Source organism: Fukomys damarensis, unplaced genomic scaffold (genome assembly GCF_012274545.1).
Source record: "Fukomys damarensis isolate Sample0158 unplaced genomic scaffold, DMR_v1.0_HiC HiC_scaffold_21, whole genome shotgun sequence".
NCBI lineage: Eukaryota > Metazoa > Chordata > Mammalia > Rodentia > Bathyergidae > Fukomys > Fukomys damarensis.
Genome location: NW_022900933.1, coordinates 1,682,934 through 1,695,289, shown reverse-complemented (window position 1 = coordinate 1,695,289; position 12,356 = coordinate 1,682,934). Strand labels below are relative to the sequence as shown.

At 36.9% G+C, this 12,356-nt stretch overlaps 1 protein-coding gene across 2 annotated transcripts in view; it reads right to left on the bottom strand.

The window, feature by feature from the left end:
* Positions 1–12,285, bottom strand: part of Ap5m1 (adaptor related protein complex 5 subunit mu 1) — a 21,327-nt gene extending 9,042 nt beyond the window's left edge. Inside the window, exons 1-6 of one of the 2 annotated variants that reach the window (XM_010641428.3) lie at positions 11,820–12,285; positions 8,047–8,692; positions 3,947–4,174; positions 1,857–1,996; positions 952–1,037; positions 744–862 (exon numbers count right to left, since the gene is read on the bottom strand). In XM_010641428.3, the coding sequence (XP_010639730.1) occupies positions 744–862; positions 952–1,037; positions 1,857–1,996; positions 3,947–4,174; positions 8,047–8,692; positions 11,820–11,911 (1,311 nt within the window). In that variant the 5' untranslated portion in view covers positions 11,912–12,285. The remainder of the gene's footprint in view (positions 1–743; positions 863–951; positions 1,038–1,856; positions 1,997–3,946; positions 4,175–8,046; positions 8,693–11,819) is intronic. The other variant, XM_010641427.2, reaches the window with a different exon arrangement.
* Between the last annotated feature and the right edge of the window lie 71 nt (positions 12,286–12,356).

Sequence of the window (12,356 nt, the reverse complement as noted above, 5' to 3'; positions counted from 1 at the left end):
TTCCAACAGAGTTCAAGCCATCATGTGACAGTGATACATGCACACCCACGTTTATAGCAGCACAATTCATAATAGCTAAATCTTGGAAGCAGCCCATATGCTCATCAACAGATGAATGGATAAAGAAAACGTGGTAGTATTTATACACAATGGAGTACTACTCTGTCACGAAGAAAGATGAGCTTGAGCCATCTGTAGGAAAATGGATGCACCTTCAGACAATAACTTTAAAATGAAATAAACTACACAAGCTTCAATATTGCATGGTTTCTCTTATATGACAACCTCAAAATATAAATAAAGCACAAAATAAAAGAGAGTAAGAAGCAGGGAGATAAATATTTTCTCATATGAGAAAGGGATTAAGAGATGAAAGAATAGGGAAGTGGTATGGAGAAGGGTTTGAAAAAGAATTAAGATGTGTCCTGAATACACACAAACTCCCCATTGGGAATGCAATCCTTATATATTGGAAATATATATTAATAAAAAATACTGAAAGAAAAAAAATTGGATGTTACGCTTATACTTAAAGATTTAAAATTGAAGTATTAAGTGAAATAGAAAACGGGTAATATTAAAAAAGAATTAAACAAAACCCCAAAGAAGGATTTAGCCAGATAAAATGCAGAGAATTAAAAAAAAATTGTTAGAAAACATTAAAACTCTACTAGATATGCGTAACCTAGAAACAACAACCAAAAAAAGGGTTTTAATGTAGTAAGTCAAATAAGTATGTTTACCTTTACATATGCTGTGCCTCCAATACAAATCTGGTCAAATGGCTGCTTGTCATGGCTCTTGGCTCCAAAAGTTACAGTTCCAGAAAGACTAATCTCCATGGATTTTGGAAACTTTTGGCCTAGAAACACAAATACACCAATCAACTATTCTAAGTAGAGTAGACTCAACACCAAAGAAAAGAAAAAAAATAAACAAAACCTTGCTCACCAATAATCCAGACCAATAATCCTTTCTCTCGAAATACCTCAAGCTGGCCAAAACTAACTTTGTATTCCAAATGTGTAATTGGACCTCTTTTAAAAAGAAAAGAATAAAACAGAAAAGCAATGATCAGAGATGTATAGTATTAAAAGATGTAAGTCAAATCTTGCTTATGTTACTTAATAAAATGACAACATAAAAACAGATTCGTATTTAGCTTAGTGTCGCCATGCCTGCCTCACAAGAACAAGGTCCTGAGTTTGATCCCTGGTACTAAACAAACAAAACCCAACACACACACACACAGACACACACACACACACACACACACACACAACCAGATTCGTATTATTTGCAGAATAGAACATAACAAGGAAGATATACCTCACAAAATACCAAAAACTACATAAACATTTACAGTCATGACACATGTTTTGTTTTTATTCCTAAAGCCAATTTATGTCACATATATTCACATAGGTTGACACAATAGTAAACCTATGATTTTACTATATATTTAAGTACACTTTGGAACGAGCCATGCTGCTCAAAAAATTTAAGTAGAACGGATGGGGAAGCAATCTTATGATAATTGGTTAATACATCAGGCAGCTGATACCTAGGATTGACTTACACGTAGAATCCAGAGAAACTGCTAAAAATAAAGCTGCAGCAAAATAATCTCCAAGGAAGTTACACCAGCTTAACAATACAATTTACTATCAAGTTCACCCAGAAAAATGACAGCACATTAAAGGTAAACAGATTATTGTGGTTCAGTATCACCATCCAGTTGAGTAACACAAAATTATTTAGATCTCAAAAATAAGGCAGAAAAGACAATTTACTACAGGGCAGGGGTAATAAACTAGGGAAGGTAGAAATCATGGCATCATATTATTTATCCCTACCTATTATAAAAAGGTATATGAGCTTCACAGAATTCAAAGTTATTTTTTACACTTTCATGAAGTTTTAAATTAACTGCTATTTTCAGTTGTACTTCTTCTTCTTTCATTTGATAAAAACCCAAAATTGGCGGGACAGGGACCTGAAAAATAAATAAATTTTTATATAATTCTTAGGTTACAGCATGTAAAATACCAATGGTGAATGACAGTCCCCCAGTAATGTACATTAGATAATATATATATTACACTGTATATATTTACATATATACATATTATAATCACTATATTAAGATCTGCCTTGTGGATGAGTGAGTTCCTCCTGGTTGTCTTGATAATAGCAATAATGAATCCAAACTCATTCCAATGGCAGACATTCTTCTCTCTCCTGTTTCCAGAGATGACAGAGGTGCCTTATAAAAGTACACAACACTTCCCGTCCGTGCTCTTGCTCCTCTATGATAGTCTCGTCCTCTAAGTTCTCTGACTCGCAGTATGGGACATGCACGACACACACTGATCACTGCTGTGCTATGCGGAATTCTGGGTGCTCTTTTCGTACCCAGTGACTGTACTCCTCCATTCCTTTCCTAACTCCCCAGCTCAAACGCAGCTAACTTGATTGGTCATCAGTAACAGACTGAAGGGAAGGAAGCTGTAGGTTGGCTAGCCAATCATTCCTGTCGGTACATCTGCAGTAAGGCAGAGACTGCTTACAGTGCAAGTTCTAGAGCCGTAAGGTCATGCACAAGCCAGGCAAGGCAGCTGAGGAGACGGAGAAGCAGCGACCTGAGAGTATGAACCCTGAATACAGAGGAATTTCAATTTCTTGGCTCTAGTACCAATGTGGCCTGGGTTCTACATCTTTTCACGAATGAAAATGAAATTTCCTGTTGCCTTCTCAAAATAAATTCCCTCTACTTAAACAGGATCTCCTAATCTACTGACTGAAAACGAGGGCAAGAGACAAATGGCACAGTGGGAAACATTCTGGGCTTTGTAAGTTTGCAAGATCTGGGTTCAAATCTAGGCTCTGCTATTTATTAGTCAAATGACCTTGTGAAGGCATTGAACTTCTCTGACACCTTCTGCATCTGTAAAATGGGAATAATACTTATCTTAAGGTTTGTTAAAAGTAGCAGAGAAAATATATGCCAAGTGCCCAGGATAACATCTGATACACAGCACCTATTCAATAAACGACAGTTATTACTAATTTTCAAGGTTTTACATTTATTGAAGGTGGGGAAAAAAAGAAATGTTCTGCAGAGCCAGGACACTCCATTTAAAAGCAGGAAATGAAGTGCAGTCTACTGGGTGACAGAGGACCCTGCGAAAGGGAACACTGCAGCCAAGAGCTGAATGTCTGCAGCTGTTCGCATCTCTCCCACTCCTCAGCCTGACAGCAGGTCTAGGCCATCCTCTCAAACACCTGTCGGAGTTCTCTGGAGAATGTGATTAGTCTCAGCCGCAGGACTTCGGGAACGTTTTCCGTCATTTCCTGGTTCTCCATTACTGACAGGCTGCTCCGCACCCCACCTCCTGCCTCACAGCTGAAGAATATAACACTATCGGAATATTGCCTGGAAGAGAGGTAGAGAGGTGCAGAGGCGGAGGAGGGAGAGAGCCAAGGAAGCTGGGAATTATGGTAAAAAGCTTTGAATGGCCTGCTGAGGAAGTGTAGGTTTGTCTGAAGAGGAATTTTTACAATTCACTTTTATTTAATAATTTATATTTGTAACTAAGATTTCCTGGAATTAGAGTTACTTCATCTTTATGGTTAAAACCATGACTAAATTATACTAGGATCTATCCGTGAACACAGACTCCTTAGGGAATATTAAAAAAAAACACACTGAATCTGAAAACTGTTAATGCAGTCAAAGGTATCAGAGATGAGAGGTGGCTCAAGCAGATAACTGAATCTTCATTCATCAGTTACTGTCTGGTAAGTAACTCATAAGAAGTTCTCATTTGGGCCAAAAATAGAAATGATGTCCTTCTGAACAGTGTTTATAAATATATCATAGTATCTGTAATGGCACTTACATATACAAAGGTCACCAACCCTCAACTTTTCCAAGACCGTTTACCTGGGAAGTGTAGTAACATAAGTTGAACGACTCTGAAGGTGGAGTAAATGGAAATTTGTAAGGCCCACTGAACGCAGAATCATCCACTGCATCAATGCTACTGGAAGTCAGCATGGCAGAATCAAGAGAAGTCACACAAGGATGAACAAGAATATCTTGAAGTGGTGATCCGTTGGTGGGGAGGCTCAAGCTAATGGTAACATTTGTCATGATTCCCTCCAAATCACACTGAAAGCAGAAATGGGTATTACCAAGATCTTAGAATACACACTTTGTTTGAGGCTTTTCTCAATGTCTTAGTCATTCTCCCCAATTCAACTCATTTCTCTCCAGACTAGTTTTTCCTTTCTAACAGTTTTATGCTTTTAAACAACCAAGCCAGTGACCAGAGAGGTTTCACAGACCCTTCTGCTCACCTCTAAATTTCTTAGAAAATATTTACAATCCATTCACTCCTCTCCATTCCCTCTGAAAGTACGTTTGTAAAGGTCTTTACAATTTCTGTGAGCCCTGTGATGTGTCTAGGCTCCGGTCGTTCCATTATCCATAAATGCCAGAGCTATTTTAATGGACTATATTTTTATATTATTCCATTTCAGTGGTTCTTTAGTTTTGTATTTTTTTAAAGCCTTTTGTCTGTCCCCCATCTACCTCTTCAGACCATTTTGTGTTCCGTGACTTGTGCTGCAGACATAGAAGTTTTGCATTTCCCTGAATAACTCACACATTACTTGTATGGTATTCCCTCTAGCGGTAATGCCCCCTTTCCCCATAAATTCATTCGTTCTTCATGTCCAGCTTACCTAATGATTTGTGCAATGACTGAGGTTCTGTACTGTCACTTTCAGAGCCTGCTTCAGGCATGCAGAGATACTAGGTGTCTTCTTCCCCGTGCGATTTGACTTAGTGTGGCAACAGGAGATATTCATGAGATTTGGGAGGAGGGAAAGGGAAGCCCTTGTTCTTAGGGTACCGTGGAAGCCAGGTGAAATAGCTTCTGACCTCTCCTTGAGCTTCTACCTCAAGGCTACAATGCTAGTTATATTACTTTTGGAGATCTTTCCTTGATCATCTGCTTTGAGATTGTAACAGGCAGCTCTGGCAGCTATGCAGACTTCTCTGTGAACTGTGATTTCCTAACTACTCCAATCTCCGGAATGAACTTGTGAGGGATTCTCTCTTGAGGGCTGTAACCAGAATATTACTGTTGTTTCCTCAGCACCTCTTATGCAAGGCAGGTACCAGAACCACTGAACTAAATCCCCAGCACCTCTTATGCTTAAGTCCTAACGTGTTTATTCCAGCAAATCTTATAGTGGCCTCTTATGACCCAACCAGACCAATAAGCATTACTTATATGTGTGTGAGTACTGTGGGTCATCCTCTGTACCTCAGTTCTAAATTAACATGTATCCCTTTAAATGCTGGGTCAAACTGGCAAATTGAGCTGGGTAAGGTGCACTGATGTTTTGCTTAGCTAGAACTAAACAATATTTTAAGGGTCAGTAGAACACAACAGACCAGATGCTTAGCTCCAAGTGCACTATCATTAGACAGTCCACACCATGTGTTAACTGTTCGTCACCTGTAAATGTCTATGCTTATGTTTCCCTCTTGAAGCTTGAAATTCTTTGAAAAGAATTGTTTTACTTTTCTTCACAGTTCTAGTGCCTACCACACTGTAATGCATTGGAGATACTAAAACAGTGTTTGCTGAATTTGTCTTTTTTCTCTTCTGGACCTTCCATTTTCTCAACATTAATCTGAAATGTTTCTCTTTTTAAATGTCCTACTGCTTAAGACGTGTGAATTCATTAATGTATCAGTTCTTCAATGTAAGCACTTAAAGAGTCCACAGGTGTTATAAACAGACCAAGTACGATTAGTGCTATATAAAAGTCTTTTAGTGATAATTACATGGATCACATTTGAAAATAAAAATGTCAAATAATCTTAGAAAAAAACTTAAAAATGCTAGTGCTTCAACTTTTAAACTACCTACCACTTCACTCTTTGTATGTGCACTAGTAAGAATAAAAAATGTTTTATTTATACATTATTTATGGGGAGAACAAAATAAGCCAAAATTTAATAGTACTATTATAATTTAAAAATATTTAGTTTATGCCTATTAAATTATCTCAGGGAAGTTTAGTTTAACCTTCTTACAGGACTCAGAAAAACAGCACTATTATGGAAACCTTGAATGAATTATCCACTTAAAATAACAGATGTAAGCTGAACATTACAACTAGGAATATAAAAAAAGAAGTTACTTAGAAGCCCATCTCATTTTAACAATGATAAAGGATTCAAAAAGTTGTGTGGTTCTTTCCAAAGACACAGAAAATTAGTGGCAGAGTAAGGACTAGAACTTCAGTCCACTGGCTTTCAGTTCATCAGGTTTTTCTACTAGATAAAAATAATTATTTCCATTTAAAATCAGTTCTATAGTAAAATCCCTTTAAATACTAAACTCCTGAAGCACTTTAAAAAATGTCTGGGCAGTAATCATATTATTTACATATGACCTTAAAGAAGCATTTAGTTTGTAAGTTAAGGGATACTTGATCCTACTTTTTTTTTTTTTTTTAAAGAAAGTTCTCCATCCTGAGAACCTTTATCAGAAATAAGAACAGGAATCAATCCAAAATTCCTGTTAGCAAAGAACTATGGTTAGCTTATCAATGAACTGAGATATTTAAATATCACAACATTACTTAGCATTACATTATATATAACATTTTCTATTTTTTGCCATGAGATATATAGAAATGGTGATTTTCCTTTCATTATACCAAACTTATAAGAAAAAAGAATTAACCACTTTAAGACTTATGAATGACATAATCCATGACTTTACATTTGTTTATTATTTCTTTTTCATAAAATTGGAAGGTATTTTTAACCATGATAGAAGTAAACTTAACACAGACAAAAACTTTTAGGTCACTTTAATTCTGATTAAAAAAAAGAAAAAGAAAAGGCCCAATTTTGTCAGGATTGTTGTAATCATCTATTCTTGAAATCTGCTTTTATTCATAGGATTTATATATGGACAATCAATGTCACATTTGATATACAAAAAGTTTACATTAAAAGCATACAAAAGAAAAGAAAGACAGAAAAATAAAGACATCTGAGAATACTATTAATATGCACTTGTAGAATGTTTACTTGGAGGATTTTATTTTTGGTCACCATTCAACATACGTCACTGCTTTCTGTACTTTTTCCACTGGTTTTTTTTTCCCAGATTTTCTAACCTTAAACCCCATATTAACCTATTGATTCATTTAAATAAAACAAAAGCTCTTCAAAAATGATTTTAGATGTTGTATCAGAGGGTTTGTCCATTTGAAATTTTACTTCTCTAGAGAAAATAGAACATAGGGATGGTGATCTTAAAATATGCTCACAAAATCTCTAACACTTTTCTTTTTCTTTGACACCACTCTTTTCAAAAGATGGACCTAATTGCATAATACTTGAATGAACCCAGAATTAGTGACTTGCTTCCAACAAAAAGGAAGCAGAGTAAGGTCATGCGAACTTCCGTTTAAGTAATAAAAAGAATAGCTTCTGATTCAATCTCTCCTCCACCTCTCTCATTCAATCTGGAAAGCTGGTCACCAGGTAGTGAGGATATGCATACAGCTTGCTGAGAGGTCTATGTTGAAGAGGATTTTGGTCTGTCTTCAACCAGCACCGACAATGCCTGCGACGAGACTGACTCATCTTGCTAACAGATCATCCAGACCCAGTCAAACTTCGAGATCACTATAGCCCCAACCAAAATCTTGATTTTGATCTCATGAGACAAAAATAGAAGGTCCTAGCCAGGCTGCTTCTCAAATTCTGACCCGGAGAAAGTAGGAGGAAATAAATGCTTGTTTTAGAGTAATGGGACAACTCATTACACAACTGTTATAAAATAATTGATAAAAAGATGACATTATGAAATTTTACAACTCTAGGGCTGCTGCTCAAGCTAAAAATTCAGAATATCACTTAGCAACATATAATACACGTAACTAAACTTACTTTTCTCCATATGCGTTAAAAGGTATGAATAAAGCAAATAACTGAGAAAATCTTACCTTGCAAGTGACTGCTCCAACAACTTGCCACGTATCTGCTACATCTTGTTTGTCATACTGCATGGATTTTACCTTTTCAGCGATAGAAATGGAGACTTGTGGTTTTCCTTTGTATGTCCCAGCTTTCCAGGCTGGCTGTTTTTGTGGTTGAGTCACAGGAGCAAAGTTGCTGTTATCTAGCAAATTCTGTATGTTGGCATTCAATAAAGTACCAAATGGACAAGCCTGCAGAAGCAAGTCAGGTAACTGGCTCAGTTTTGTATTTAGCTCACCGTCATTTTTTTGACTTAAGTACAGAAAATCTTGTATACCAAAAAGGAGCTGTAAGCCTTGTGAAATTCCACTAATGCTAATTAGTGGTGGACGAGGGGACAGAGTCTGTTCAACCAGTGGAACACTTGCATATATCAGGCCATTCCTCAGAAATGCAACAACTGGCCAGAGTTCTTCTCCTCCTAGTGGAAGTCCATAGATGGATGTTTTATTGATGTGTGAGCAACTGTCACGACTTCCCACAAAGTCTTTATCACCGTCCAATAATTTAAGTTCAAAGAGCAGTGCTTTAAGAAAAGGACCATCTTCAGGAACAGGTACATAACTCACTCCATTGAAGATTTTAGCTCGCTTTTCAACAGTTGGGTACCGTCTGCATTAAGGGAAAAACCATAAATGATCTTCCAAGTAAAATCAAAACAAATTAAAACACAAGGCAAAGGTTAATAACAACAACAACAACAAGCAAACACACCCACAAAAGCCAACAACCAAGAAATATTCTTCCAAGTAAAATCAAAACAAATTAAAACACAAGGCAAAGGTTAATAACAACAACAACAACAACAAGCAAACACACCCACAAAAGCCAACAACCAAGAAATACAAATTCCTACTAGATTAAGTATTTCGTCCTTGTCATGTTACCAAATGATAAAATATCATCTATTATTGAAAATGTTCAATTAAATTTATTTATTTATTTTTAAATAGGCAGACTACATGATGCTAATTTAAAATTCCTATTTCTCAACCATTCTGATTCCCTCTTGGTAGAAAAAGAGTCTACACCTACACTAATCTATCTATAAAATTTTTTTCTTTTGATTCCATCTTAAGAGTAGGACCAAAGAAATGGTTCAATTTAACCCTCCACAATAGTTGAGGTGATACACTTTTAAAGGAATGTTTCTATTCAGTCTATAGTGAATAACAGGTATCCTGATTCTTCTTGCTGACTCTTACCAAAATATGGAAGATCATTTCAATAATATTTTATCTCTAAGGTCCTAGAAGATACTATGAAATGAAAAAAAGGGGAGAAAATCTGAATAATTCTTTACTGTTTGCATGCTTTAGGTCATAGGTGGTGAACTTATGGTACCCATGCCACAGCTGACTATATGTTATTACTGAAAGCTATAAAAGGTTTGCCCTCCCTGCTCTAGGTCAATAGGTTGAATGTAAGGTACTAATTTGTCTTTTTTCTTTTCCTGGGAAGTAGAAGAGAAGACACTTTTGCTCATTTATAGGAATCTGTTAATCATAGTTTCTTAGTTTCAAAAAATGTACTTTTCCTTTTCCTTCTACTTCAATGTCTAGAATGAAGCCATCTGGCTGGCAATTTTTATTCATAAAACAAATGAGAAGGCTCAGGGTGTGGTGCAATTTTGGCATGCTCAAGGCCTTGAGTTCAACCCCCAGCACCAAAAAATAAAATAAAATGAAATAAAATAGAATGTAACCTTCCCCACCCCACAAAAAACCAAAACCTAAAAAAGTTTTTTTTTTTTTTAAAGTCAAGGGTCAAAAACACACCTGGCTAAAACAATATTTTTCACTAATAAAATACTGATTATTTTCTAATAATTTAAAAAATGTAAGAATGTAAAGTCATATACATATAAGTAAACTTCACTCATTCAAATTCTGATGTATTTCTTGGTTGAGAAAAGGGAATAAGGTAACTCATCGCTAGTGACTTCTGTTGTTCTATAGTTATCTAGATAATAAAGTTCTAAAAATTTTATGATTGAATGTAAAGATAAGTTACTATGGGACCTTATATCATATCCCAAATGGTGCTCAATATTCTGTTGAATGATTCAATCTGCCACTTCAAATTTATTCTAGAATTTTTCTAAAAGAAGATTTAAATTTTAAATATCCTTCCAACTAGGGATACTATACCAACCTAAGCCAGGCTTAAGCTAATAGTATTACTACAGTAGCAAGACAGCAAATCTTTAAACCAGATTCTAAACCAAGTTCTGTTGTGGGAAATAAGCAGTTAGATAGAAGAAAGACCATTTGCCTTATCAAATCTTAAATGATGGCCATTATCTTTTGCTACATTAATTGATATAAGACAGTGTACATGTGTTTAGCACTAACACCAGTCCCAAGGGGTATGAAAAACAAAATAATAAAACTTTACTAATCCATTCATTAATACACTATTGAAATGACAGATGAATTATTTAAATTCAACATGCTGCCTCCATAGAAATGTTGAGAATTCCTCTAAATGTACCTTAATTTTTCTTCTAAATTTTTTTTTTCTGAGCATACTGGGAAAACATTCTGAAACTAGCATGATTTCCTCAAGGAATTTATTTAAGCAGTAAAAACTTCACTACTCTTGAGATATTAAAATAAATTATAGAGCCACATACATAAAACAGTATGGTACTGGCACAAAAAGGACAGAGTAATACAACAGACAGACCAATGTTTTTATGGGAGTGTAATAAACATTATTAATAGGTCCATAAACAAATGAATAAAATATATACTATTTGGAAGATGTTAGGCCCACAGTATGAAGCAGAAAAATACTTCACACTTAAAACCTATACTCGTTTTTATCTGCTTCAATCTCACTTCCACTATGATAAATCTCTTCTCAGGGAAGAATGAATTATTGGCCAAAAACAACAAGAACAACAACAAAAATCCTGTCAATAGCCACTGAAAAGAAACAGATTACTGGGCCGGGGATTTAGCTCAGCAGTTTGGTGGCCTGCCTTGCAAGCGCAAAGACCCGAGTTCAATCCCCAGTACTGGGAAAAAAAAAATTACTGGATTGTCAACTGAGTTTAAAAATGAGGTGTCTGTAATCCCAGCACTGGGAGGCGGAGGCAGGAGGATTGCTGTGAATTCAAGACCAGCCTGGGCTACATAGTGAGACCCTGTCTCAAAAAAACAAACAAACAAAAAAAACAAACCCAATAAACAAATATATAAATAAAAATGAAGTGTAGGATTCGCCTCAGGCATGTTTTAAATATGGTAAACTGTAAAAGTCAGACCAGATAAGAAAAAAGTAAATGTAATTTAATTTTTCACAGTTGTTTCCTTCATCAACTACGAACTGTCCACTGATTTCTAGCGATGACACATCGGTAAGATGAAAGTAAAAGTGACAGTTGCTCAGCAAGGGTTTTTCAGAAGAATGTGTTAAACGCTCTTGAATTACTTTATCATTGAAACATATTTAGTGCTTAACATCTTTTCGTCGTCTCCACATCAATCTTAAGTAGCTGCAGTTAATTTTAAGACAGAATACTAATACCAGAAAACACACGTAGCAATTAATATGTACCAGGTGACAGCTCACTTGATTCTGCCAACACTGTAAGGCAGAGTTAATATTTCCACTCAGTAGGCAAAATACAGGTTAGTAAACTTCGACCCCGAATACAGTGCATCCCCAAACTATGCTCATCATCCATTCTTCGATCCATCACAGGAGTCTGAGGATTGAGACTTGCATTTACCTGGAGAATCTCACGGAGCCACACAGCGGAGTTCCCGGCTCGTGGCGTATGAGCCACACCGCCCGCAGGGCCATGGCGAGCGGCTGAAGCATCAACACATCTCTGAACTCAGTCGCCACCGAGCAACAACGCAGTCTGACTTTTTCAGAGGAACTCTTACAAGAAGCCCCATGTTGCAACCATGCGCCACAGACGGGCTCATCAGAGAAGGTAGAACCTTCAGGCGTGGGGACCAAAACCTCTGACTCCTTCCTAGTCAACACATAACTCCCAGAGTTCTAAGAGTCTGTCTGCACCTCGAGTCCCGAGAACACCCACTACAGCACTTTCTTCCTCGAAGTGCACTTCCGGGATGGTGGCCCGCGAGGATCAAGCTTCCTCACACAGCCGAACCTCGAGCTTCTCCCGGGGTAGCTCGCTAACCGCCTGCTCCGCTCGCCCTCCCCGGCGCGCGCAGTTCCACTTCCGGCGTACGAGGCGGTGACAATGGGAGCGGCGCGGGCGGCGCCGGGAGGCAGCTGACAGGCGTCTGCGGCT